The sequence below is a fragment of the Stylophora pistillata genome, chromosome 4, assembly GCF_964205215.1.
Source record: "Stylophora pistillata chromosome 4, jaStyPist1.2, whole genome shotgun sequence".
Taxonomy (NCBI): domain Eukaryota; kingdom Metazoa; phylum Cnidaria; class Anthozoa; order Scleractinia; family Pocilloporidae; genus Stylophora; species Stylophora pistillata.
The window spans coordinates 37,513,272-37,536,557 of record NC_142522.1 but is presented as its reverse complement, the minus strand read 5'-3'; the positions used below and the strand labels follow the sequence as shown (position 1 = coordinate 37,536,557).

The 23,286-nt window shown below is 38.9% G+C and overlaps 2 protein-coding genes and 1 long non-coding RNA gene across 6 annotated transcripts; 2 read left to right on the top strand and 1 right to left on the bottom strand.

Moving 5' to 3' along the window:
- Positions 1-1,144: 1,144 nt before the first annotated feature.
- LOC148733583 (uncharacterized) lies at positions 1,145-4,277 on the bottom strand. Its single transcript, XR_015999733.1, has 2 exons — positions 3,529-4,277; positions 1,145-2,225 (listed from the first exon to the last, which is right to left on the bottom strand). It is a non-coding gene; the product is annotated as an uncharacterized LOC148733583 (long non-coding RNA).
- A 51-nt stretch (positions 4,278-4,328) lies between these two features.
- LOC111328810 (uncharacterized) lies at positions 4,329-12,120 on the top strand. 2 transcript variants are annotated; one of them, XM_022933324.2, is made up of 8 exons: positions 4,329-4,793; positions 6,146-6,433; positions 6,953-7,288; positions 7,661-7,975; positions 8,462-8,581; positions 8,944-10,635; positions 10,921-11,200; positions 11,499-12,120. In XM_022933324.2, the coding sequence occupies exons 1-8, from the start codon at positions 4,763-4,765 to the stop codon at positions 11,734-11,736; spliced, it is 3,300 nt and encodes a 1,099-aa protein (XP_022789059.2). In that variant the 5' UTR covers positions 4,329-4,762; the 3' UTR covers positions 11,737-12,120. The 2 variants fall into 2 exon arrangements, with proteins under 2 accessions (XP_022789059.2, XP_088612237.1); XM_088756111.1 differs by having other exon boundaries at positions 4,330-4,917.
- Positions 12,121-12,681: 561 nt separating this feature from the next.
- On the top strand, positions 12,682-22,899 carry LOC148733582 (uncharacterized). Of its 3 annotated transcripts, none has more exons than XM_088756108.1 (8): positions 12,682-13,208; positions 15,813-16,100; positions 16,559-16,894; positions 17,409-17,723; positions 17,998-18,117; positions 18,608-20,296; positions 20,657-20,936; positions 21,882-22,899. In XM_088756108.1, the coding sequence occupies exons 1-8, from the start codon at positions 13,175-13,177 to the stop codon at positions 22,138-22,140; spliced, it is 3,321 nt and encodes a 1,106-aa protein (XP_088612234.1). In that variant the 5' UTR covers positions 12,682-13,174; the 3' UTR covers positions 22,141-22,899. The 3 variants fall into 3 exon arrangements, with proteins under 3 accessions (XP_088612234.1, XP_088612236.1, XP_088612235.1); XM_088756110.1 differs by having other exon boundaries at positions 12,682-14,292; XM_088756109.1 differs by lacking the exon at positions 12,682-13,208 and adding an exon at positions 14,320-14,816.
- The last annotated feature ends 387 nt before the right edge of the window (positions 22,900-23,286 follow it).

Genomic DNA, 23,286 nt, shown 5'->3' with positions numbered 1-23,286 from the left:
AAATCAAGTGAAATCGGTAAAATAACGACACCAGGAGCAAGCAACACACGTATGGAATAAGGTAAGTCAATTTTACTTAATATTTTCACTTTTAACTATCTCTTGGATATCTTGTAGAAAATCCTATACAAATCCTTATAAATCGATATGCAAATTGTGTTCCTTGTGTGGTTCTCAAAGAGAGCTTGGGCCGCCTGTGTTCTGTTTATCTCAGTTATTCGCATGGCAAAAATTCATCGTTTGTCGGCGCAAAACTTTCCACAGAAGCTTCAGATGATTTCTGGGACAAATTCATCGTCTGAAAATTTCGACATTTCCCGACTGATAACGGAACAGTTCTCAAAAAAGTAATATGTGTGATTCTCTGTGCAGCGAACAAAGAGAGTTGTGACAAAGCAAAGCAAAAGTTTGTTGAGCCTTTGACGTCATGATGACGTTTTTGCGGGCTCGGCTGGAACATGTTTTCAGCAATGGCGGACGATTTTTGGACGACTTTGAAGCGGTAAAAATTGGTCATCGAAGGTTTGTTTTGAGTTTTTAATGGTAAAAAGAGTCTTAATTGGACCCAATTCAACATTGTGTAAACAATTTAGGCTAAAATAAAATGGTCAATTTTCGTCTCAGGGGCACTTTAAACTGTCTGCATTACAAAAATATTCTAAATAACAGTTTTTTGTGGATGCCCCACGATGTCATATTTTTAAGTGCTACTGGAATCCCTACCAAAAAAAAGAAAATTACAGAAAATTGTCCTCTGGGACGACCTCAAAAATCATTTTTCTGTAAATCTTCTTTCTTACATTCATGAAGACCGTTATATCAGAATAACAAGAACTAGACGTTTGAAATTATTTTAGTAACTTTCTTGACTGAAGGATCCCTTCCAGTGCAGTTGGCAGTGAAGCATTTTCTAAAGTACTGGATAACATTTATACTGGATCATGATCATGACCTTGGGTAAAATCAAAAGGGAACAATTTCAAAATTTAAGGAGACAAGTCATCTATAATCTGTGGTGACAAGAGTTTCCAGATGTCCTTACAAAGTAATTCTTAGTTCATAGTTTGTAGTTCTTGGGAACCCTGCCATATAATGAGTATCATTCATTGCTCATTTTGTGCCCCACAAAGTTTACTAAGCCGAATAGAAGCAAGAGAAAGAACTTCCTTTAATTTGTAAAATTATCCTGAGTGCTAAGTTGATGTACAATTTCTGGTTTGTGAGCTCTATAGTGAGTAATTTTTGAGTCTATCAATACTACTAGCCAGGAAACAATTTAAAAGAATTTAAAAGAATATTATCTGAATTTTAAGATCATATAATATTGATGAAAGTTAAGATACTGTCTGCAAGACTTGTATGTTTAAGGAAAGTGTGCACACGACTGGTAATGGTGAATTCAACAAACAATAATCAAGCATAAACAAAAATGTAAAAATTAAATTAATTCGCTGTCAGTGAAATTTATAAGAATGAAAGGAACTTTGATCATGGTGTACTGACATAATTCAATTATGAAGGGAATTAGTTTTATTAGGCTTCTTAAGCAAAAATAAAAATATCTGGGCTGGTATTGTCCCCCAACAAGACAATGCTAATTATCCCACACTTAACGAAACTAGTTTTGTCCCCAGTTGCATGGTCACCATCTTACTGTGAATTTCTAAAATGCAGTTCATCATTTATGCATCTCTTTCAATCTTCATGCTGACAAAGAAAGTGATCTTTCATTATTTTATAATTTGGATTCGTCAACTGAGTTTATAGCGAAAAATTGGTCACTGTAAAAAAGTTTCTAAAGCTCACATTTTAAGCCCTTTGTCTTTTTCTCTAGTGAAGGGCTAGCACAGGAAATTTCAGCTTTAGAAACCTGATACAGCGGCCAATTTACATTATCAACTCAGTGAATAAGACTTCTTAAATTATCTTGTAATGATCCCCACAGACATAACTAAGCACCACTTTTTCTTTACAAACTCCCTTTTTCCTATCTTTACCCTGAGGTGTGGAAACCATGCAGTAAGCATGCCTTCTTCCTAAATTCTCATTTGTAAATTATATAACAATCATAGGAAATTTCAAAATTTCAAAAATTTTTTCATAATATTTTGATATTTTACATTGTATGATGATAAGTACTGCAAGACTCAAATCTTTTAAAGTCTTATGTATGTGAGGTCTTCATCCAGGCAAAAATGGCACTGATCAGAATGACCATTACTTTTCTGAAATAAAGGGAAAAGTTTTTGGTCATGTCTTTTCAACCATGTATCTACATCATGAGATGAATTAGGTATTATTCTTTGCCTGTGACTGGTTGTGATGTCAAACTAAGAAATTGATAATTCCCCTCAAACTTGTAAGAATACGGAATGATCTTTATTTTTCACACTGACTCCCTGTGGTGTGATGATAGTAAAGATGAATACCTTAATGGTATAAGGAAATAAGTTTTACTATCAAAAAACAAGAATAAGCTTCAGTTCAACATGTGCTATTAATATTTGTTCCCAGTCAATCCTTTCACTTATAACATCCCATTAGTAACCCTCCTTACTGTCTGCCACACAATCTTTATGATGCTAGTTTGAAAAATTTGGTATAGGATCAATTGATAATCCCCTAATTGATATTTTTCTTTATTCTCATCTCTTTTCCGTTTGATTTTGTATTGATACTGTTAAGAGAAATTCTAAAGGATTAGGAACTCGTCTAAGCCATATGGCTTAGACAATACCACAAATGTGGGATCGTTCGGGGTAACTATATCGGTTCTCCCCCATCCTAGCATCAGCACTGCACTGATGAGGCCCAGAAGGCCGAAACGGCACTGTGTACTGCAGTTAGTTATATATATATATATATATATATATATATATATATATATATATATACATATAAATATAACTGCAGACAGTACTGTGTACTGAAGTTAGTTATATATATATATATATATATATATATATATATAACTGCAGACAGTACCGTTTTGGCCTTCTGGGCCTCATCAGTGCAGTGCTGATGCTAGGATGGAGGAGAACCGAGAGGGTCACCCCAAACGACCCAACATTTGCGGTGTCGTCTAAGCCATGCCAGAGTGCTCAAACTAGAGTAAAATAGTCAGCATATATAATTATATAATTCATAAGATACATTTGAGACATTTACCAAGCACTGGCAGTTTCTTTTTATAGCATCAAAAGTTTATTAAAGCCTTACTCTCTAAACTACCAGCTATCAAGGGAAAGGCTAAGGCCAGCTCAGCTTGAACCCCTGATAGACAGCTTACCGAATAGAAGTAGCCACATTTTATAATCACTTGCGTCGTTATTCCAGGGCCCCTCTGGATATCAGCCTTGTTGCTGAATGGGCCACCCTGGCTAAATAAAGTCTACTTACCTACCTACCTATTCCAAGAATTTAGACCCATCAATTCAGAAGAAAAATTCCTATTAGCATGAATGGTCGGCTATGTGTGTGCCAGTCTTAAACGATAATGAATTTATACAAACAGAAAGGATTACTGACCTTTAACGTGCATGTTCAGTCATGGGCAGAAATAAAACATAGGTACTGCAGTGTCTGTGTATGTTTCGCCAACTTTCGTGCGGTGCAGCATCTTTGCAGTACTAGTTGTGTTACTCTGAGCTCCCAAATGTTCTAGCCTGAGAATCATCGATCCTCTCATAGAACATCGACACAGGGCTTCGGAGCAAACCAAATAAGAAGTTCGGCTAAGCCACTCGGGTAACATGTAGAGATCCATTACTCTGTCCCAGCCTGAAAGTCCTGCTGAACTGACCACAAAATCGGAAGACAACATTATTTCCGTGAAAAAGTCTCGCTCCATAACGGAAATTGCCTCCAATCAATCTTCAGCTCTGTTATCTCGCTTTCTATGCGAGTTCTTGTCACTGACGGAGCTGGGCTCTGAACGAAGCATCAGAACGCGCGTCCATTCGATATTCTTGCTGAATGGATGCGGTTATCAATACGCCGATTCAGTCGGTTTTGCTCGCCTTCTTGCATCACTGCAGCGTTTTGTGTTTGCTTTCATTCAAATGAAAAACGCATAAGTCAGTGTAGTGAAGAAATTTAGAGCCCCATGACTTCCCCTACTCCTGCCACGCTCACACACCTCCAGCCTTGCTAAATGGATGAGACCAAGAAAGGCCGCTGCTGCTCCTTTGGTTTATGATCGCTGCACCGAGTCAGTTCCCTCAACTTTCCAGGAGGAGACTCGGGCAGAGTGAGGCTGGGGAGGGGAGGGGGAGGCACTTTACTTGTTCCGGTCGTGTTCCGTTTTTGTAATGAAAAGTTAATCTGAAAATGTTCGTGGGGAAATTGTTATCGTCGCCACCGTGACTAAGAGTTGCATGTCTAAAACCGCATAGAGACCTGATCTTGTCCTAGGCTGTACTCTTTTTGGTGACTTAGACACGTTTCTCCTAACTGGGATACCCTTCGGTATAACAGAACATGAGTAAATGACATTTAATCAGACCCCCTTGGTTGATGCTGTTTCCTTGACTTAGCTGTCTGCATGTCGACGTTTGTTCTAATTTGAACTGAATGTGTGAAGCAATTGCGAAAGTGACCGCCGGTTAGCGAACCAATAGGACTACCAACAGGCTGCCTCAGCCCCACGAATGCTTTGATCAGAAACTAGCGAAGTTACTTGACAAACATCAACGTTGTAGTAATTCGTCTTCAAATGCTGTAGCGAACATAGCGGAGAAAACTCAGTGGAGAAAACTTCAAGATGTATTCTGTTGGTGGCGACCTTTCAACTGGTAAGTGATTCGATGGGTTGCTCTAACTTCTGACTCGTGATCTAGCTTGAATATACTTTGCAGAAGAATACAACTGAATTGACAAACTTCGAAGCGGAACTCTGCATGAAGCATAGTAATTAAGGTAATGTGCAATGGCCTCAAAATTTTAGCAAATCTCGTAGTTGTATTTTCGTCAAATAAAAGTAATAAAAACCTGTCATCATTGTTATTATGAGCGAAAGTATACTCAGGAGGCTACTGGTTTAAGTTTTGTCGCGAACAAGGCCCAAATAATTTTACAACATATTTGAAATATATAAGCGGAAGTTGACTTCTTGTCCTATAAATAATAGAAAATGTTACTGAGAAAAGTCAGTACAAGAAACTGAAACTGTAACGTATTCGATATAATTAAAACGGTCAGGAAATCGCGAGATCAAATTGTTTCAGCGATGGAATAGTGAGACAACAAACAGATGAAGAGTCAATAACAATCTTCTTCTAGGCACAGCTGAATTTTTTAGTAATACTGTAAAACCAGCTTAAAAAAGTTCGAAAGGTAGAATACCACGCTCTATCTTTAATTAAAGATTGGTTTCGTTTTAACACTTAAACCAGCGATGATTAGTGCAAAGTTAGTACTAAGTTAAGATATACATTGTAATTCACCCTTGTCGTTCATGTATGCAAATTGAGAGTTGCAAGCTCCGTCACGCTTCGTGCAATTTAAGAAATAAACTTAAAGTATCATTAAAGTTTACTGAACTTTTCAATTGTTTTGAAATCTTCCTCGTAGCTTTTTGTTTTTTTCTTGTAAGTTTGATGTTTTTGCATCTCAACAAAATAGTATTTGGTTGGCTTGTCCTGACTAAGGAATTCAAACATCGATATTGACTCGGCGCTGTGTCAGCTTACGTCAGGTAATGCTTGAGTGAGTCCTGAAGTAAACAAAAACGAGAGGATACTTGAATGGATAATCTCTTATCTCTGATAAAACTGAAGCTCTGTGTTTGGGGGTTTTTTTTTCGCGAAGTAAGTTTAATCACTGTCTAAGATAATTAAACACAAGAAACCAACTAAATCAGAATCGTTTAAGACGAATTGCTTTTGATTATTTTTAGAATAAATCTTCTCGCGTTCCATCACATATGCTTCAATCCAATTGGCTACCCTTGTCAATACTATCTATTGCGTGATGTTTAGTGGCCTAAAGACAAGCTTTTGTAAACAAGCATGAACTTGTTTGCGTGACAGTTGATCCAAGAATCGCCCTCATCGACTATCACGCGATAGAAATCTCGAGCTCATAGTTTAATAGTTAAATGGTGCATTTTATAATTTTCCATTATCTTTTTGTTTTCCATGTATAGAGTATAAATTGTCTGCCATCCTTAAAAACGAACCAAGGCTTATAGAGCAATTGGCCTTATGTTTGGACAGAGAAATGAGACTCATACCTAACTGGAAACATTTGGCAGCGGATCTTAATGTCGACGTCAATGTCATTAAACGACTTGGGCACTTCAGTGACTACAGTCCCACCATCCGATTGTTTGAATTCCTTGAGGTCACACAACCGGATTTGACGATTAAACAACTAAAAGACGCGCTGTTGGAAATCAAAAGGAACGACTTGTTTAGTTTGCTGACCACAAGAGGTTTGATTCTGTAGAGCATCTTAAACGTGTGCTAAAGTAGAAGGATTAATTTTGATTTAAACCGAGTAAAAAGGATTTATCTAATGAAGTAATTGCAGCGTTTAAGAGCTCCCTTCATGATAACATCAAATTTTCTAGACTCAAAGGCTATAAGGTCACTCGCTCTTTTTGAAACAATCGGAAAGAGAATGAGACTTTTGCCTCCATCGCTGACGTAATTTGGATCTTGGTTGCCAGACGATATGCAATGCTTCCAAAATTTTCGAAATGCCTGTAATTTCTTCGAACAACACCCCTTCCAAGGATTACCATAAAATGTAAGTTTGAGGTGTCTTCCCAAATTCCAGCCCATTTAGTAGGAGAAAGTTCTTGAATTTGCCTGGGGTCGGGCCGGGATTCATCACACGCATTACATTCTGCTCACGATCAAAGTGTTCACTTATGATGTGACATTTAATGGCCGTAATGCTAAAAATAGAATTGGTGCCAAAAAATGTGACGTACATTTTTCTCTCTTAGCTGCGTGCATTGACTCTGAAAAAGTAAAAGACATCATCACATCGCCAAATATTCAAGCTCCTTCACCAACAACCGGTCTTTTGGATGAAATTGCATTAGCCTTAGACGTTACCTCTATGGTATTGTCAAGCTGGTCCAACTTAGCAATAAAACTGGGAGTGCCAAGAAATACTTGTTGGGAGTTTCAACGACGTTCAACAAATAATCCAACCCACAACCTCTTGCAGTATTTAATTACCACCTGTCCCGAAATGAAACTGAGAAGTCTAAAGGATGCCCTGGATTCTATTAAAAGAGAGGATCTACTAAAAGTTATTCAAGAACATAATCAAGGAGGTATTTACCGTAAACATTAATCTCAGACGTATAATAATTAATGATCTTTTGAGCTCGACAAGAAAGCCAACAAAATCCTGGTAATGGTAAAGACTGTCTAGCGTATCCCTGGACCCAACCTTGTTAAAAACCTGAACTCAGATTGCTGCATAAAAATGCAGATGTCAGTCTTTCTGATGAGGAATCAAGCAGTACAACCATGCTTTTCTCTTAAACAACTAGAAACATTTTCAGGCATAACTTGCGTCTTGATTAACTTCTCGACATTTGCATCGATGAACTGAAAGATAACTGAAATCTAAAAAGTTTCCTCTAGCTAAGACTCATTTGAACACCAAGATTTACGATTTGCTAATCTTTTTTCCCTTGCAGATGAAGTATTTCTGAAGGAAGTAGTGGCCCAAAAACCGGAACTTGTAGAAACAATGGCAGAGAAACTTAACCGCGAAAAAGTGCCAGGCGTCAAAAATTGGCACCATCTTGCCTGCAAACTGAACGTCCCTGATGATGTGCGTCAAGGACTTGGTATGACAGGAACAAAGTGGAAAAGTCCCACTAAGGAAGTTATTCAATGGGTGGCCGTGAACTTCCCGGAGAAAACATTAAGTGACGTGGTAGATGCGTTGGACAGGATCCAGCGTAATGATGCTATTCAGATTATATCAAAGCAATTTCCAGACACAGTTGGTGAGTAATCAATTAAGAAACGGCTCGTTCTACAAATAGTAATAATCCTAATAACAATGTAGAGGTGGACATTCCAGTACTAGGTGGCTCCTCCTGTCTGCTGTTTCCAAGTCGAATTGGAATTTGGAATGTTAGTTTTTGTGAACGAAAAAAAAAATAACTGGAGGAACCAGAGTAAAACTCTTGCGGCAAGGAGGAGAACCAACAAAAATTAAGCTTAGAGAAATGACGCCAAATCCGCGAATCGAATTCAGGCCACAGCAGTGAGAGCCGAGTGCTGTCACCACTGCGCCATCCCCGGTCACTGTTAATTAAAAAAACACACTTTTTGGGAATTCAGTGACCGAAAACGACTTGGCAACTTATGCAAGTCTACTCCACGGTCTCTTGCCTCGCGAAGAGCTGCCGAGTGTAATTAGTATCCTTCCAATCCTACTTACCATTGATATGCACCCTAACCTAACTTTCTGGTTATCGTTCTTTCAGAATTAAATTTGGAGCGACTTGGTTGTTCACTCCGGGACAGTCTCAGAATGCATGATCCCACAGGTCGGAATTTATCCCCTAGCTACAAATGGGAAGAGAAGGTTCCTCTTCCAAAGCAAGGTGAGGGGAAAACATTGATTTTCCTGAGCAAGGTGCACGATCCAATTATTTTTAGCAGCCTCATATTAGGATTGATAAAGAAAGCAAAATAACTGGAATATCGCTGTTTTAGCCGTAGCTTATAGAAATATTTACCAACACTTAAAGAATTGTTACCTGAGCTCTACCGATGGGCCACTACTAACTTTGGCGAGAAATGCTGTAAATAAAAGGTTTCGAGGATTAACCTAGATGATAAGGGGATGCCTAAACTTTTGTCGTAAGTCTGATGCCTTTGCTTTTTAGAAAGAAAAAAAAAATTTATTTATTTTTATCTTAGAACTTCAGTTTTTTAAAAGGATTCTATATCTCTATGGTTGCAGACGTAAGGGAACAGTCAGGTCACTGTGGAACATTGCCCGATCAAATAGATCTAGTGGGCCGCAGTGAAATCTGTCAAAAGATCATAACTGCTTTGTCTTCAAACAAGGTGGTTAAAGTTGTAGCGCCACCTGGATACGGGAAAACTTCTACGGTAATAGAGGTCGCCCATCGGTTGATCAACGGGGGAAAGTTCATTGCTTATGTCAACCCAAGAGGTGTCACTTGCGTTGAAGACTTGGCAAGCGATATCATCGAAGCCTTAGGTTTCGTTCCCAGCGAAGATACCATCACTGAGGCAACTCGTCGCATACGCGCCTTGAAGACTAAGTCAGTGGTGCTCCTTATCGAAAACATTGACAATTTACTTCACCTCGAGGCTCAAGTTTGCAAGGATGATTACCTCCAAGAGCTAAACTCCAAAAATTACTGCACCAAAATGCGCGGGAAATTTACAAAGGATGACTTCCTAGCATTTCTCAAAGACATCGGAAAATGCCCAACCATTCATCTTGTCCTAACATCTAGAGAATTCTATGACTATTTTAATGTGTCTTTCCCTATTGAGCTGATCAATCTAGAGCCCCTGAAGGACAATGATTCAGCTTCTTTGTTCACAAAGTGTGACGACAGCCTGGAAGAAAGCTTGATTAATGACCTGGTCAGAGTTTGTGGCGGTATTCCTCTTGTTATCTGCACTGTTTGCTCAATTCTCAGAAGAGAAAATCCAGCGAGGTTCACCCGAAGACTTACCAATTATTCACCTCGATCTCTTCGTAGAGCACTAAGCCCCGACTTTATGGCGAGTGAGGATCGCATTGATGAGTGTTTACAGATCTGTTTTAATCGCTTCAGTAAAGAGAATCAACAGATATTTGTAATGTTTTCAACATTTCCGAATGGATTTACAGAAGAACAATTTGACGCGTGCTTCAAGTCCTCGATTGGAGGTGATCTGCAAAGGTTTCTAATTTGCTTGAAACAGAGCAGCCTCCTTAACTTTGACAGAAATAAATGTCTTTACTCCCTACATCCGTTTATAAGGAACTTTTTTTCATCAATGCCTGGACACAAAGGAGCCAAATCAGTCTTCCTGCGTCACTACAGTGATTTGATTGTTTCCCTCTGCAAAACATTTTTGAGTGTGGGTAAGAAGTCTGCGATTGATCGGTACAGATCTGAAAAGGATAACATTCGAGAGGCCATGGCTTGGTGTGGAGACAATCATCCTGAGCTCGACCAAAGCGTGAGGGAGTATTGTGTTACTGCTTTCAACGAAGCAGCCGTATTTCTCGCAAAGATGATGCGAAAACAGGAGTTCGTTTCCCTCTACTGTAAGCTTTCGTATCGATGTCGACATAACAGGCGTCTATTGGGCGCTTGCTGGACAAGTATTGGAGTGAAAATAGTAGTAAGTTGCACCTGCACACCGTACATTTGTCCTAAAGCGTTATATCAAGCGGAGAGATATTTGGCACGTGCAAAACACATTCATTCAGAACTTACGGATGTGAACGAAGCTACGCGTGCCCACTGCTTGAGTAAGCTTGGATTCTGTTTTGTTCGAGAGGGACGCATTCGAGAAGGATTTGATCACCTCAACGAAGCCATAAAAATACGAACAAAGAAAGAAAAAGAGTCAGATGAGACTAAAGACAAAGTCATGTTAGCAGCTTGTTACAACGATATAGCAGGTTGGGAATAACGGTACTTTCTTTGCTCTTCGTGAATTCATTTTTCTTTTTTTCATTTTTTTGTGAACGTACACTTTCCAAAGCGGATGCACAAAAATTAGCCAAGCTGGCTTTATCATGTATTTTTTCTTAAAAAAAAGTTAATTTGAGATCAAAAATAGAGAATTTTACACATAGATCAGTGATCTCCGTAGACAAATATTCATAAAATGCGCGGTCAATCAGACAATGTTAAACCTTAACTGTAGTTGAATCTTTCTTCCTTTTTATTTGTGGTCCTTACAGCTTCCCTAATGGTGCAAAGGAAACACATGTGTGCTATCCAAACAAGACTCTGCTATGTGCTTCCTCTCTATGAACAAAACCTCGGAGACCACCCTTTCACGGCAACAACACTCGACTGGATTGGCAACAGTTACCACGCCTTGGGCGACTATGATAACGCTGTTAAATACATCAGTAAATCAGTTAAAATGCGAAAGCAACTGTTGGGGCACCATCAGGAAACTGCGAGGTCTCTTCATGATTTGGGAGTGGCTTTGAACGCGAAAGAAGATTATTCAAGGTGATAAGCGAAAACTTTTCCAAATATCTTATAAGTCATTTCCTTAAATTTCCTGAAATTGCCCAATGTGTACCTTTGAGTCACTGAGACGAGAACTGAAGCATATCGCTATCTTTAATACCCACTTTTCAGAATAATTGTGCAATTCCTTCTTGTCCATTAGGATTTGCCTTTCAGGTCGATTGCAGCCATGAGGGATACATACCAAGCTGTTCACTTATTTTTTTTTATAAATAATTCTTCCATAAGAAATAAAAGTGACGCAGATTAATATTTACTGAGCTGTTCTCTCCTTTAGTGCCCTTACATATCTTAAAGAGGCAATCGATTTGCAAGAGGAAGTATCCGACACTCATCAGCAACTGATTCACACTCACCAAGACATGTCCATTGCTCTGCGGGGTCTCGGAAGAAACAGCGAAGCCGAGGAAGAAATGACACGGGCTGCGGAGTGTGCGAAAAAGTTGGAAAAGGAAGAAAAAGAAGAAGAAAAACATTGGGTGGATGTCTCTTGCACAGAATTCAGAGGGCTCTAAATAGTGTTATATGTAAGACAATCTAACGATTGATCGATGGGCTCTTGTGAATACTTGTTATGAAATCGCTCAATCCGTCAGTCCAAATACCGTTAGGTAATGCGTGTTTGTCGTTAAGTCCAACTTAAGAAGAACCTCTTAGACTTTTGTTCGGGTGAATGGCTGTAATGAGCCAAATTTATTAATTAGAGTTAGTGAGAATTTAGCTAGTTTGGGTTTTTTTTAATGAATAGCTTGATGGACATCAGTACAGCATGTGAATTATATTATTTTCCGTCAAGCCTTCGCTGGCTTGACACTCGACGCAATCGGTTCAAGCCTCCCGTGTAACTTATTTCAAATCTTTTGACTGACAATAAAAAAGAAAAAAAAAAAAAAGAAAAAGAAATATTTCACTTCTATCGATATACCAGAAATTGTCAGAAATTAAACTTTTGACGCGCGAATTGTCTTATCGGCGGCTTAGAGGTGAATAGCTAGGACTTGCTACTTACTTCCGAACTGGCCAATCAGCGAGCGCGAAGTAGTACTATTCACCTGTGTGGTCCTTACTGATACTGATAGGCTGACGTAACCTTTGAGCAGCGGAATAAATCACTGAATAACAACGCAACATTATAAAATAAATTTTTTTCTAAATGGTACACGAGCTGTATTAGGGGTCATAATGAATAGATGACTTAAGTAACTAACGATTCAAATTTTGGCCATTTCACGGCTAACTATTGATTTATTTCCGTTACAAAAAGAAAAAAAAATAGCGGTTTCCTTTTTTTTTTTTTACAATAAACGGTTCCAATTTGTCAATATTTACGCTTAACGGCACTTTTTTCCGTTTTATGATTAAAGGTTGACCCCACTGACACCCGCAATAAACATTCCAAACTTTGGCAACAGGCGTTATCAAAACAACTTGAAGAAAGGACCTGGGTAGAGACTCCTGGGGAAGCGGAAGAGTTGATTTGTTCCTCCTTATTCAGTTTGTCTGTCTCAGAACAGTGAATATGTATAAAAGACAACTGGTGCAAGCTCCGTTGTTGAATTTCAAGTGAAACAGTTGCAGAAACATCCAAATCTTACCTATGAAACGACGGAAGGATCTACCCCACGGGATAATGTGAAGCAAACAGTGCTGTAATCATGCATCATTAGCCACGTAATTTTTAAATGCCTGCTTCGGCGTTGGATGCGTCTTCACTGCACCGATTTATTAACTACACTTTTCTCCGTTCCTTTGACTGTTGTCCAGCTGCACAGCATAAAACTGAAGAGCGTCTAAATTACAAGTTCTTAAATAGTAATAGATGTTTTGCCGAGATATGTATGAACTCGTCAGGTCTGACATTGATCAAGTACATGCAATCTTCAAACTTATGTTCGTGATATTAAACTGACAGTAAGGCGACGTCATCCGAGAAATCGACGGTTAAAGTTTACAATGGCCCAATTGCGTAAAAGAGATCTTTCGAATGGTAAGTAATTTTCGCTTGTTTCGTACGAATGAAGTGATGTTCATTCTTCTTTCGCTACAAATCATGGCTTGATGCATTCGTAAGTCTTTGACAAAAACGGCTGTGATCACGATTATTAAAATATACTGAGAAAGTATTTGCTATGTGTAATTAAGTTTTGAATGACTGCTTTCATTGGAAGCGATCAATGTCGCTAACGTCGGCAGTGATTGCGAGAGGGCCACAAACTTTCCAGCCTTTGAAATGTTTGAAATTATGATTGCGGAACTAAAGCGGAAACACGGCCTTTTACCAATCGGCTGGGCTTGCGATCGGGAGAATATTGGTTTCGTTTTATATTCAAAGGGCTGTATGGTTAATAAAAACAGAACAAGAATCTTTCCATTCGAAGTGTTTTCGAAAGTGTGACGGTTTAATTCAGCTATTGTGTAGTTTGAAACGCCGGGTAGCACATGTTATGGTAAGCTACCGAATAAACGTTTAGGTTGCAAATAGTCTAAACGGTTTAAGTTATTTCTAAGCACTGTATGCCCTAATATGAAAGTTAGTGGTGTTATTATTAAACCCCTGCATTAAAAATAAAATCTTGCTTCCATGCTTCACAAGCTTTAAAAATTTTGCATCGTCATGGCAGAAAGAATGTTATTTACCTGTGTGGTGCATACCGATGCATCATATTCATAGGCTGATGTCACCTAACCTTTGAGCAGCGGAATAATAAATCACTTCATATCATGATGCAATAAAGTTTTTTTTCTAAGTGGTACACGAGCTGTTTCAAGGGTCTTAATGAGGCTTTTATAACTATCGGTTCAAATATTGGCCATTTTAGGGCTAGCTACTGATTTACTTATGATTCCCCTTACGAAAAGAAAAAAATTGAGGTTTCCTTTTTTTTTTTTTTTTTTTTTTGAGGATAAGCGGTTTAAATTTGATAACAGTCCCAATTAACAGCTACCTTTTTTTCCGTTTTATGACTTATTGTTGACCCCATTGACACCCGCAATAAACATTCCAAACTATGGTAACAAGCGTTTTCAAAACAATTGGAAGAGAGGACCTGGGTAGAGATTCTTGGGGGAGGGTAAGAGCTGATTTGTTCCTACTTACTCAGTTGTCTGTCTCAGAACAGTGAATATGTATAAAAGACAATTGATGCAAGGTCTATTCTTGAATTTCAAGTGAAACAGTTGCAGAAACATCCAAATCTTACCTATGAAAGGACGAGCGAAGGATCTGCTCTACGGGATAAATCGAAGCCAAACAGCATGCATCATTAGCCATGTAATTTTTAAATGTCTGCTTCGGCGTTGGATGTGCCTTCATTGCATTGATCTTATAACTATACTTTTCTCCTTTCCTTTGACTGTTGTCCAGCAGCACAGCATAAAACTGAACCGCATTTGAATTACAAGTCCTTAATTAGAAGTAGATGTTTTGCCGAGATGAAGTATGAGCGAACTCGTTAGGTCTGACATAGATCAAATACAATTTTCAAACCTATGTTAGTGATGTTGAACTGAGAGTAAAGAGACGTCACACGAGAATTCAACGGTTAAATATTAAAGTTTACAATGGCCCAATTGCGTAAAAGAGGTCTTTCGACTGGTAAGTAATTTTCGTCTGTTTCTTACAATTTAAGTGATGTTATTATTCTTTCGCTAGAAATCCTGGCTGAATGCATTCGTAAGTCTTTAAAAATGAAGGCTGTGATCACGATTATTAAAAGATACTAAGAAACTTTTTGCAATTTCGAATAAGTTCGGAATTACTGCTTTCATTGGAAGCGATCAATCCTGCCAACGTCGACAATGATTGCAAGAGGGCCACAAACTTTCCAGCCTTAAGCTTTGAAATGTTTAACATTATGATGGCGGAACTAAAGCGGAAATACGACCTTTTACCAATCGGCTGGGCTTGCGATCGAAACAATATTGTTTTCGCCGGTTTACCTTTAGAGGCCGATGTATAGCCGGTAAACATAGAACGAGAATCTCTCCTTTCGAAGTGTTTTCGATCTGTGTGATGGTTTACCTTGGCTATCGTGAATTATGAAATGCCGGGTCGCATATGTTCTGACAAGCTACCGAATGAACATCTGGGTTACAAATGATTTAAACGTTTTAACATGTTTCTAAGGACAGTATGCCGTACTATAAAGTTAGTGGCGTTATCATTAAACCCCTGAATTAAAAATAAAACTTCGCTTCCATGCTTCACTGAGCTTTGAAAATATTGCATCGTCGTGTCTGATACCGGCGATGTGATTTGGTTATATCAACAAAGTTGAAATTTTAAGTTGGCCACCGTAACGAGTAAAAAAGCTGACGTTTCGAGCGTTAGCCATTCGTCAGAGCGAAAATGAAAGAAAGGTTGTTAATCGACTTTAATTGCCTTCTACACTGATTTTGAATTCTCTAGCTAAACTATATTTCTTGTTTACATTTTGGTATCGTGGACATGAGTTTGAAATTCAAAACACAGAAAATTCATTACTGAATTTTGATTAGTTAGACCTGTTTCTTAGAAAGCAGTTAGCAGGATTTTTTTGGAATTCAAGCCTAAAGAGTCCTTCATTTCGTTTGACCTTTCTGTCATGTTTAGGGTCTAATTTATCTGCCATACTACGACGTAATCCAGAGTTTATAGAAGAGCTGTGCTTGTGCTTGGACCGTGACATGAAATTGATACGTAATTGGAGACATCTGGCATTATCACTACACGTCGACTTGGATGTCATCAGACGACTTGGACAGTTCAGCGACTTTAGTCCTACCATCCGATTGTTTAAATTCCTTGCGACCTGGAATCCAGATCTGACGATTAAAGAGCTAAAGGACATCTTTCTAGAGATCGGGAGAAACGACCTCATTAGTTTGCTGATCACAAAAGGTATGAAACAAATTCACTGAAGTCAACTGCTAATCTGTCTGTGTCATAATTCAAGAGGACTTTACATGGGACGTTTGGAAGTTGCTGTTTCTCCTCAATATCTTTATAGAATGACACAGATTTTAATTCTATATGTTAAAACACCTTGTTGGTGTTGTTTTTGCTTCTAAGAGACGGTCTTCCCTCGATACGATCAAATGTCGAAAATCATTCTTTGAACAGCAACTATTTGAAGGGGTATTATTTTGGATGAATAGCTAAGTCATTAATTGGCTACATGTCATAACTGTTCAATTTTAACGAGAGGATCGTGTGTCTTGTGACACACTGCATGAAAATTGTGCTTGAGTGTAACTTTTATTTCTATCTAAATGTATTCGATTGTATGTGACAGTTAATCAGCGAAGTTCCTAGGAATTCAGAGTGAGTTTGTTTCTCTTAATTTGTTCGACCATCAGCTGGTTGCTCTGACACAGGAAAAGTTCTTGATGTGATCACTTTCCCAAGTAATGAAGCTCCTTCACCCACAGTTAGTCTTTTGGACGAAATTGCGTTGGCTTTAGACGGGACGTCACTGGTTTTGTCAAACTGGTATACCTTAGCGATAAAACTGGGTGTGCCAAGACAAACCTGTTGGGAGTTTGAAAGACGATCAACAGAAAATCCGACAGGCAGACTGTTCCAATATTTGGCTATCACTTGCCCACAAACGACACTTTTAAGTCTCAGGGAAGCTCTGGACTCTATGAAGAGAAACGATCTGATAAAATTTCTTCATGATGAGAAACTTGGAGGTGAAGTGTCACCACTGCATCACAAATAAATAAAGTTTATGAAAGTAATTTTGTTATATCAACTAAGTTAAAGTTGTAAATTGGCGACCGTAAAGAGTTAAAAAGCTGACGTTTCGAGCGTTAGCCCTTCGTTATAGCGAATGACAAAGGGCTAATGCTCGAAACGTCACCTTTTTAATTCGCTACGGTGGCCAATTTATAATTTCAACTTAGCTGATATAACCAAATTACCTTGTTACCCCCACCAACGTAGCATCGCTTTTCTTTAGAAACTTACCCCCTTTATTCATAAAGTCTAACTAAGCCTAATACCTTTGCAGCCTGGAATTTTTTCTAAGTTATCAACAGGAAAGTCATATTCTGCTGTTGTTCGGATAGTCTTTTTTTAGAGAATTTCATACAATTAGCTGCATGAGTGTTTCAAGAATCGACTAAGAAAAGTGTGCTCTGCATCAAAGCCCCATTTTGGGAAGTTTACTAAAAATGATCTGTAGGTACCTTTAACTTTTTGTAGATGAAATGTTACTTAAAGATATCATAACCCCTGGATCGGAACTATTAGAAAGACTGGCGCAAGAACTTAATCGAGAAAAGAGTCCCGGAGTCAAAAACTGGACAAATCTGGCCTGGACAATGAAAATACCAGCTGACGTGCGTCGAGAATTTGCCGATGTCAAGCAAAGCAGGAAAAGTCCAACAAAAGAGGTCCTAGAATGGGTGGCCGCGCAGTTTCCTGAAAAAGCATTAAGTGACGTTGCAAAAGCACTAGATGAGATCCAGCGAAACGACGCCATACAGATAATATCTGAGCATTTTCCAGACACGGTTGGTAAGTATTTGCTGACCTAAGTACTTTGGGGTTTTGTGACAGTTTCAGTGCTTGCCTTTCCTGAAATAATCGCTTCGTATCCTCTCTGCTGCGCTTACAGTTTTTTATTTCCAAGACTGCGATTTTTCGTTAAAAAAGCCATAATTTCCATTGTGCATTACCTCGTATTCCTTGTACAAGAGATGGCGAGGAGAAAATTAACTGGATGCAGGCACGTGTTATGTTTAAAAGATTCTATAAGTGTGAATGTAGGGTGCCTTTTCTCCTCCATCAGATTCAGCCTTGAAAGGACTTGGTTGCTCATTCAAGGACAGCTTTAGCATGCCAGATCCGACTAGTCAGATGTTTTCAACCAGCTTCGAGAGAGAAGAGCGGGATCCTTTTCCTAGCAGAGGTAAGAAGGAACGCATTAATCCACGCTTGATATCCATAGAATTGGCCTGTTAAGACGTCTTGGTCAAAATTGTACAATAATTATGGAATTAAAAACGTTTTCATTGGGCATGTCATTATTTCCAGGTCCTTACTTTGCTTAATTATTCAAGGAGCTAACGTCCACAATACATGAAACTAGGGAAGGAACCTCATCAAATAGCGATCTTTGCAAAATCATACGTTGATGGAATGGAGTCTTGCGTCTTGGGTACAGCTTGTATACGATGGTATATCAATGACAGCTGTTACGCTCTGCCTCTACCCCGCTTCAAGTGGCGATTTCAATCTTGATCAGTATACCCCTGTGGTCTACATAAACATGAGCTTTTTACATAGAGTTATTTTAATCTGTGTGGGGGGCTGAAGGGGGCTGATAGGCAGGACTGCTGCGCTTAATTGCCACGAATATTGGAAAGGGATAAATGGTCTTTCTGCCTTTTCACTTGCAGAAGTGAAGGAGCAATCTGGTCATTATGGAAGCTTGCCAGATCGGACGGATTTGGTGGGTCGCAATGAAACATGCGAGCGTATCATAACTGCCCTGTCTTCAAACAAGTCGGTTGAAATTGTAGCGCCGCCTGGATATGGAAAAACATCGGTGGTAATAGAGGTGGCTTATAAGATGATCGAAAGGAAAAATCTCGTCGCGTACATTAAACCTCGAGGCTTCACTTGTGTCGAAGATTTAGCAAGCAAAATAATTGAAACCTTGGGGTACGTTCCCGGTGAGAACACAATAACCGAAGTATTCAGTCGCATATCGTCCTTTAAGAGAAAAAGTGTTGTTTTGATCATTGAAAACATTGACAACTTGCTGCATCTTGAGGACCAAGTTAGCAAGAATAACTACCACCAGGAATTTAAATCGGAAAACTGCTGTACCAAAATGTGGGGAAAATTCACGAAGAACGACTTTTTGACATTTCTTAAAGACCTCGGACAAAGTCCAAACATTCAACTTGTCCTTACATCCAGAGAAACCTATGATTTTTATGTGTCATTTCCTCTCGAACTTATTAAACTAGAGTCTCTAAATGACAAAGATTCTGCGTCTATGTTCTCAAAGTGTGAGGATAGTCTGGACGAACATCTGATTAAGGACCTGGTCAGAGTTTGTGGAGGTATTCCCCTAATAATCTGCACGGTAATTTCGATTCTGAGAAGAGAAAATCCCCAGAAGGCAGCACGAAGACTTTCCTCATCATCGCCAAGTTCTCTTGTGAAAGAATTAAACTCTGACATTTTGCCGAATGAGGATCGCATTGACAAGTGTCTTGAAATATGTTTTGCTCGCTTTGGTGAAGTAAATCAAAAGATTTTTGTGATGTTCTCAACATTTCCCTACAGATTCACGCAAGAACAATTCCAAGCAGTCTTTAGATCATCTATCACAGCTGATTTACAAACTTGTTTGAATTCCTTGGAGCACAGTAGCCTCCTTCGCTTCGACAGAGGAAGTTGTCAGTATTCCCTTCATCCTTTCATACGAAATTTCTTCTCACTCAAATCGGATCACAAAGAAGCTAAATTAATTTTCATTCGCCACTACAGTAACTTGGCTGTTACTCTTTGCGGAAAATTTTTGACTAAAGATTGCAAGTCGGCAATGGATCAGTACAGACCTGAAAAGGACAACATTCGAGAAGCCATGGCTTGGTGTGGAGACGATCATCCTGAACTTGACCAAACCACGAGGGAGCAATGTATTGGAGCCTTTAACAAGGCAGCCACATTTCTTGCAAAGGTGATGCGAAAACAAGAATTTCAGTCGCTCTTTTGCAAGCTTGCGCATCGATGTCGCTCCCACATGGAACTCTACAGCGCTTGCTTGACGAATATCGGAATGAAAATAGTTTTAAGCTGTACATGCACCCCACACATTTGTCCTAGAGCCTTGTATCAGGCCAAAGAAACTCTGACCCAGGCAGATGACATTCAGTCAACACTCACGGACATTAAGGACACCAATCGCGCCCAGTGTTTGAGCAAGCTTGGATTCTGTTGTGTTCGCGAGGGGCGCGTTAATGAGGGCTATGGACACCTCGACGTCGCTTTGAAATTGCGATGGGACAGAGCAGAGAGATTAATGAGGAACACAGACCAAGTCATGTTAGCCGCCTGTTTCAACGATATAGCAGGTAAGAGATAATCATAAAGAGAATTATTTGCAAAAGGTCATCTTCATTAAATCTTTGCCTTAAAAAAACTAGGCGGTAAGATCCATTGACACTTTGCACAAGCTTCACTACGATCAAATCTGTTTAAGTACCACGCAGAGACGAATTAGTGCTATAATTAGGAAGGGATGTCAGTGGCATAGGTTGGTGCGTAGCAAGAGCTTACGGCCATTTTCTTCACCAACTGAAACTAGTTATCTAAAAATGACTCTCAATTGGTAAGTCTAAAACGGGTCTAAGAGGTAAAAGCGCAATTTTGAAAACGGGAATTCGATCTGTCGACCTTACACCATTTGTTTTATTATTTTTTTCCACCAATAGCTTCTCAAATGGTACAGCGAAACTATATGGTGTCTATCCAAACGAGGTTGCTACATGTCCTTCCTGTTTATGAAGAAAAACTTGGTGACCACCCATTTACGGCAACGACACTTAATTGGATTGGTAACAGTTACTACGCCTTGGGTGATTACGACAACGCCATTAAGTACAACAGCAGATCAATTACAATCCGAAAGCAACTGCTGGGGCAACATCAGGAAACTGCGCGGTCTCTATATGATCTGGGTGTGGCTTACATCGCAAAACAAGACTATGAAACGTGAGCAAAGATACTATGCTGCTTGTTATTTAAACAATAGCCTCTATTTGGTGCGAAATATGCACGGATCATGTCCGCAGACATGATCTGTTTCAAAAGGATCTGAATTCGGTAAACCCTCAAATGGCCAAAACATTAACCTTCTTGCGACTCTCTTTCAAGATGCGAGCTTCGAGGAACAGATGGTGTCTAAGGAAAAATATACAAGCATATTTTCGCGCAAAAAAGAGGCGATTGTGTTCATCATCCTTGATATATTTTGCAACGCACATTTAAAGATATTTACGAACAGCTTACTGTTTGCTGCGTCGCGTGTTTACTTTTTTTGCGTTCTCTTGTGCGACTTAATGAACAAACATTCATTTTCCTTCTTCTGTAACAACGATGACTTCGCGTGGTGGACGTAAGGTTTGAAAATTGGCGAGCATCATCCAGGTGCCATCCTCCAATATCCCACGGTTTAAGCTGGGGAACATTCAGTCACGTGATGCGTCATGGCCAATCGTGCGCAAGCAAAATATTTGATGGATCAAAATAAGCAATGTGTAGACCTAATGCCCTCTGGGCAAAGGGTAACAACAAAATCGAGTGTCAGCAATCTCGACTCAAGCAATAACATTTATATTTGTTTCCTTAAAGAGGTTATCGAAATCAGTGCAACTTTATCAAATTGTCAAGTTGACGTGGACTTTCCTTGTTTAAACCATTAGTATCTGGGTGTAAAAAATGCAGTGGTGAGTTATCTAACGCACCATATCACACACGCGATAAATGATTTTTTTCTGTTAAAGAATCACGACAGTAAGACGGAGGAATGATTTACATTTCTTAAACTGTACTAAGGGAATCTCGCTGGACAGAAAAAAAAAACTAGAAGATGTGTGACGTCCTCTTTGGGAGGAAAATGTAAAGGAAGACTATTATTCTACGTTACATCTCTTTTAGAGCACTTAAACACCTTAAAGAGGCAGGTGATTTACAAGAGGAAGTATTGGACACACACGACGAGCTGATTCACACCTATCAAGCTATGTCAATAACTCTTCGTGCTCTTGGAAGAAATGAGGAGGCAGACGAAGCAATGAATCGGGCGGGAGCGTGTGCAAAGAAGTTGGATTCTTGGGAGGCTCCTTTAGATAAACTGAGGACCCAAGAACGAGACAAGGGATGGATAGATATTCTCCCAGCGAAGCCACGGAATTAAAAATTTTAGAAGGCACCCTCTACCTTAAATCATTGATCGGATACCGGTCTGATAATAGATCAATCAATTGAAAACAGGTAATCAATGCTTTGAGCAATTATCTACTCAGTATTTGTTTGTTGGTCTGGCTTGTCAGTCCCTCCGGTCAGTTAATTGCTCGGCAAAACAGGCTGTCAGTCTTTCTCTGTGTCCCTTTGTCGGGCAATTAGTCAATTGACACATCGATCTTCTTAGAAGTCAGTATTCGCGATAGAAAGGAAAACCCACGAATACTTTTGCACAAAAAGAAAAAAAAGAAAAGAGGAGAAACAATAGCTTACTTATGTGAGAAACATGAATTTCAAAGATTGATTTTATAATCTTCAATTTCTATACACTGTATAGGTAAAAAAATTATTCTGAAAGGATTTTTTAAAAGAGAAAATTTATTTAATTAATTCCTTTTGTAATTATCTCAGTTAATCATTTGTAATTAATGTTTGTGTCTAGTTAACCCTTTCACTGCCAAGATCTCATCAGTAATTCTCCTTACTGTCTGCCATACAATGATGTTAGTTTGGAAAATTTGGTATTGGATTTTAATTAATAATCCCCTAATTGATATTTTTCTTTTTTATCATCACTTGTCTGCTAGATATTGTATTAATATTGCAATGAGAATTTCAGAATCTGTCTTGGTCACTCATGGGAGTTTAAATTAAGGGATAAGAACTCAGATGTATTAATAACTTATAAATAAAGATACATTTGAGGCCTTTACCAAGCAATGGCAGTTGCTAATTATAGCACCAAAAGTTTTTCTAAAGCCTTGCTCCCTGAACTAGCAGCTGATCATTATAGTAACTATATTACTATACGCATATTAGAACGATCTTTGAAGTAACGAGCACTCCTTAAAAAGCAGCGAGTGAAAATAAGACCTGAAAAAAATTCAAGCCTCTACGGGATTCGAACGCATAACCTCTGCGATATCGGGGCAGTGCTCTATCAACTGAGCTAACTAGCCAACTGAGAGCTGGTCATTATGGTGGTTCGTAATAAACCCGAATATATGAATATATGATTTTATTTGAATATATGATTTTTATATATTCATAGCCGTTGACTCAACGAACCACCATAATGACCAGCTCCCAGTCTGCTTGT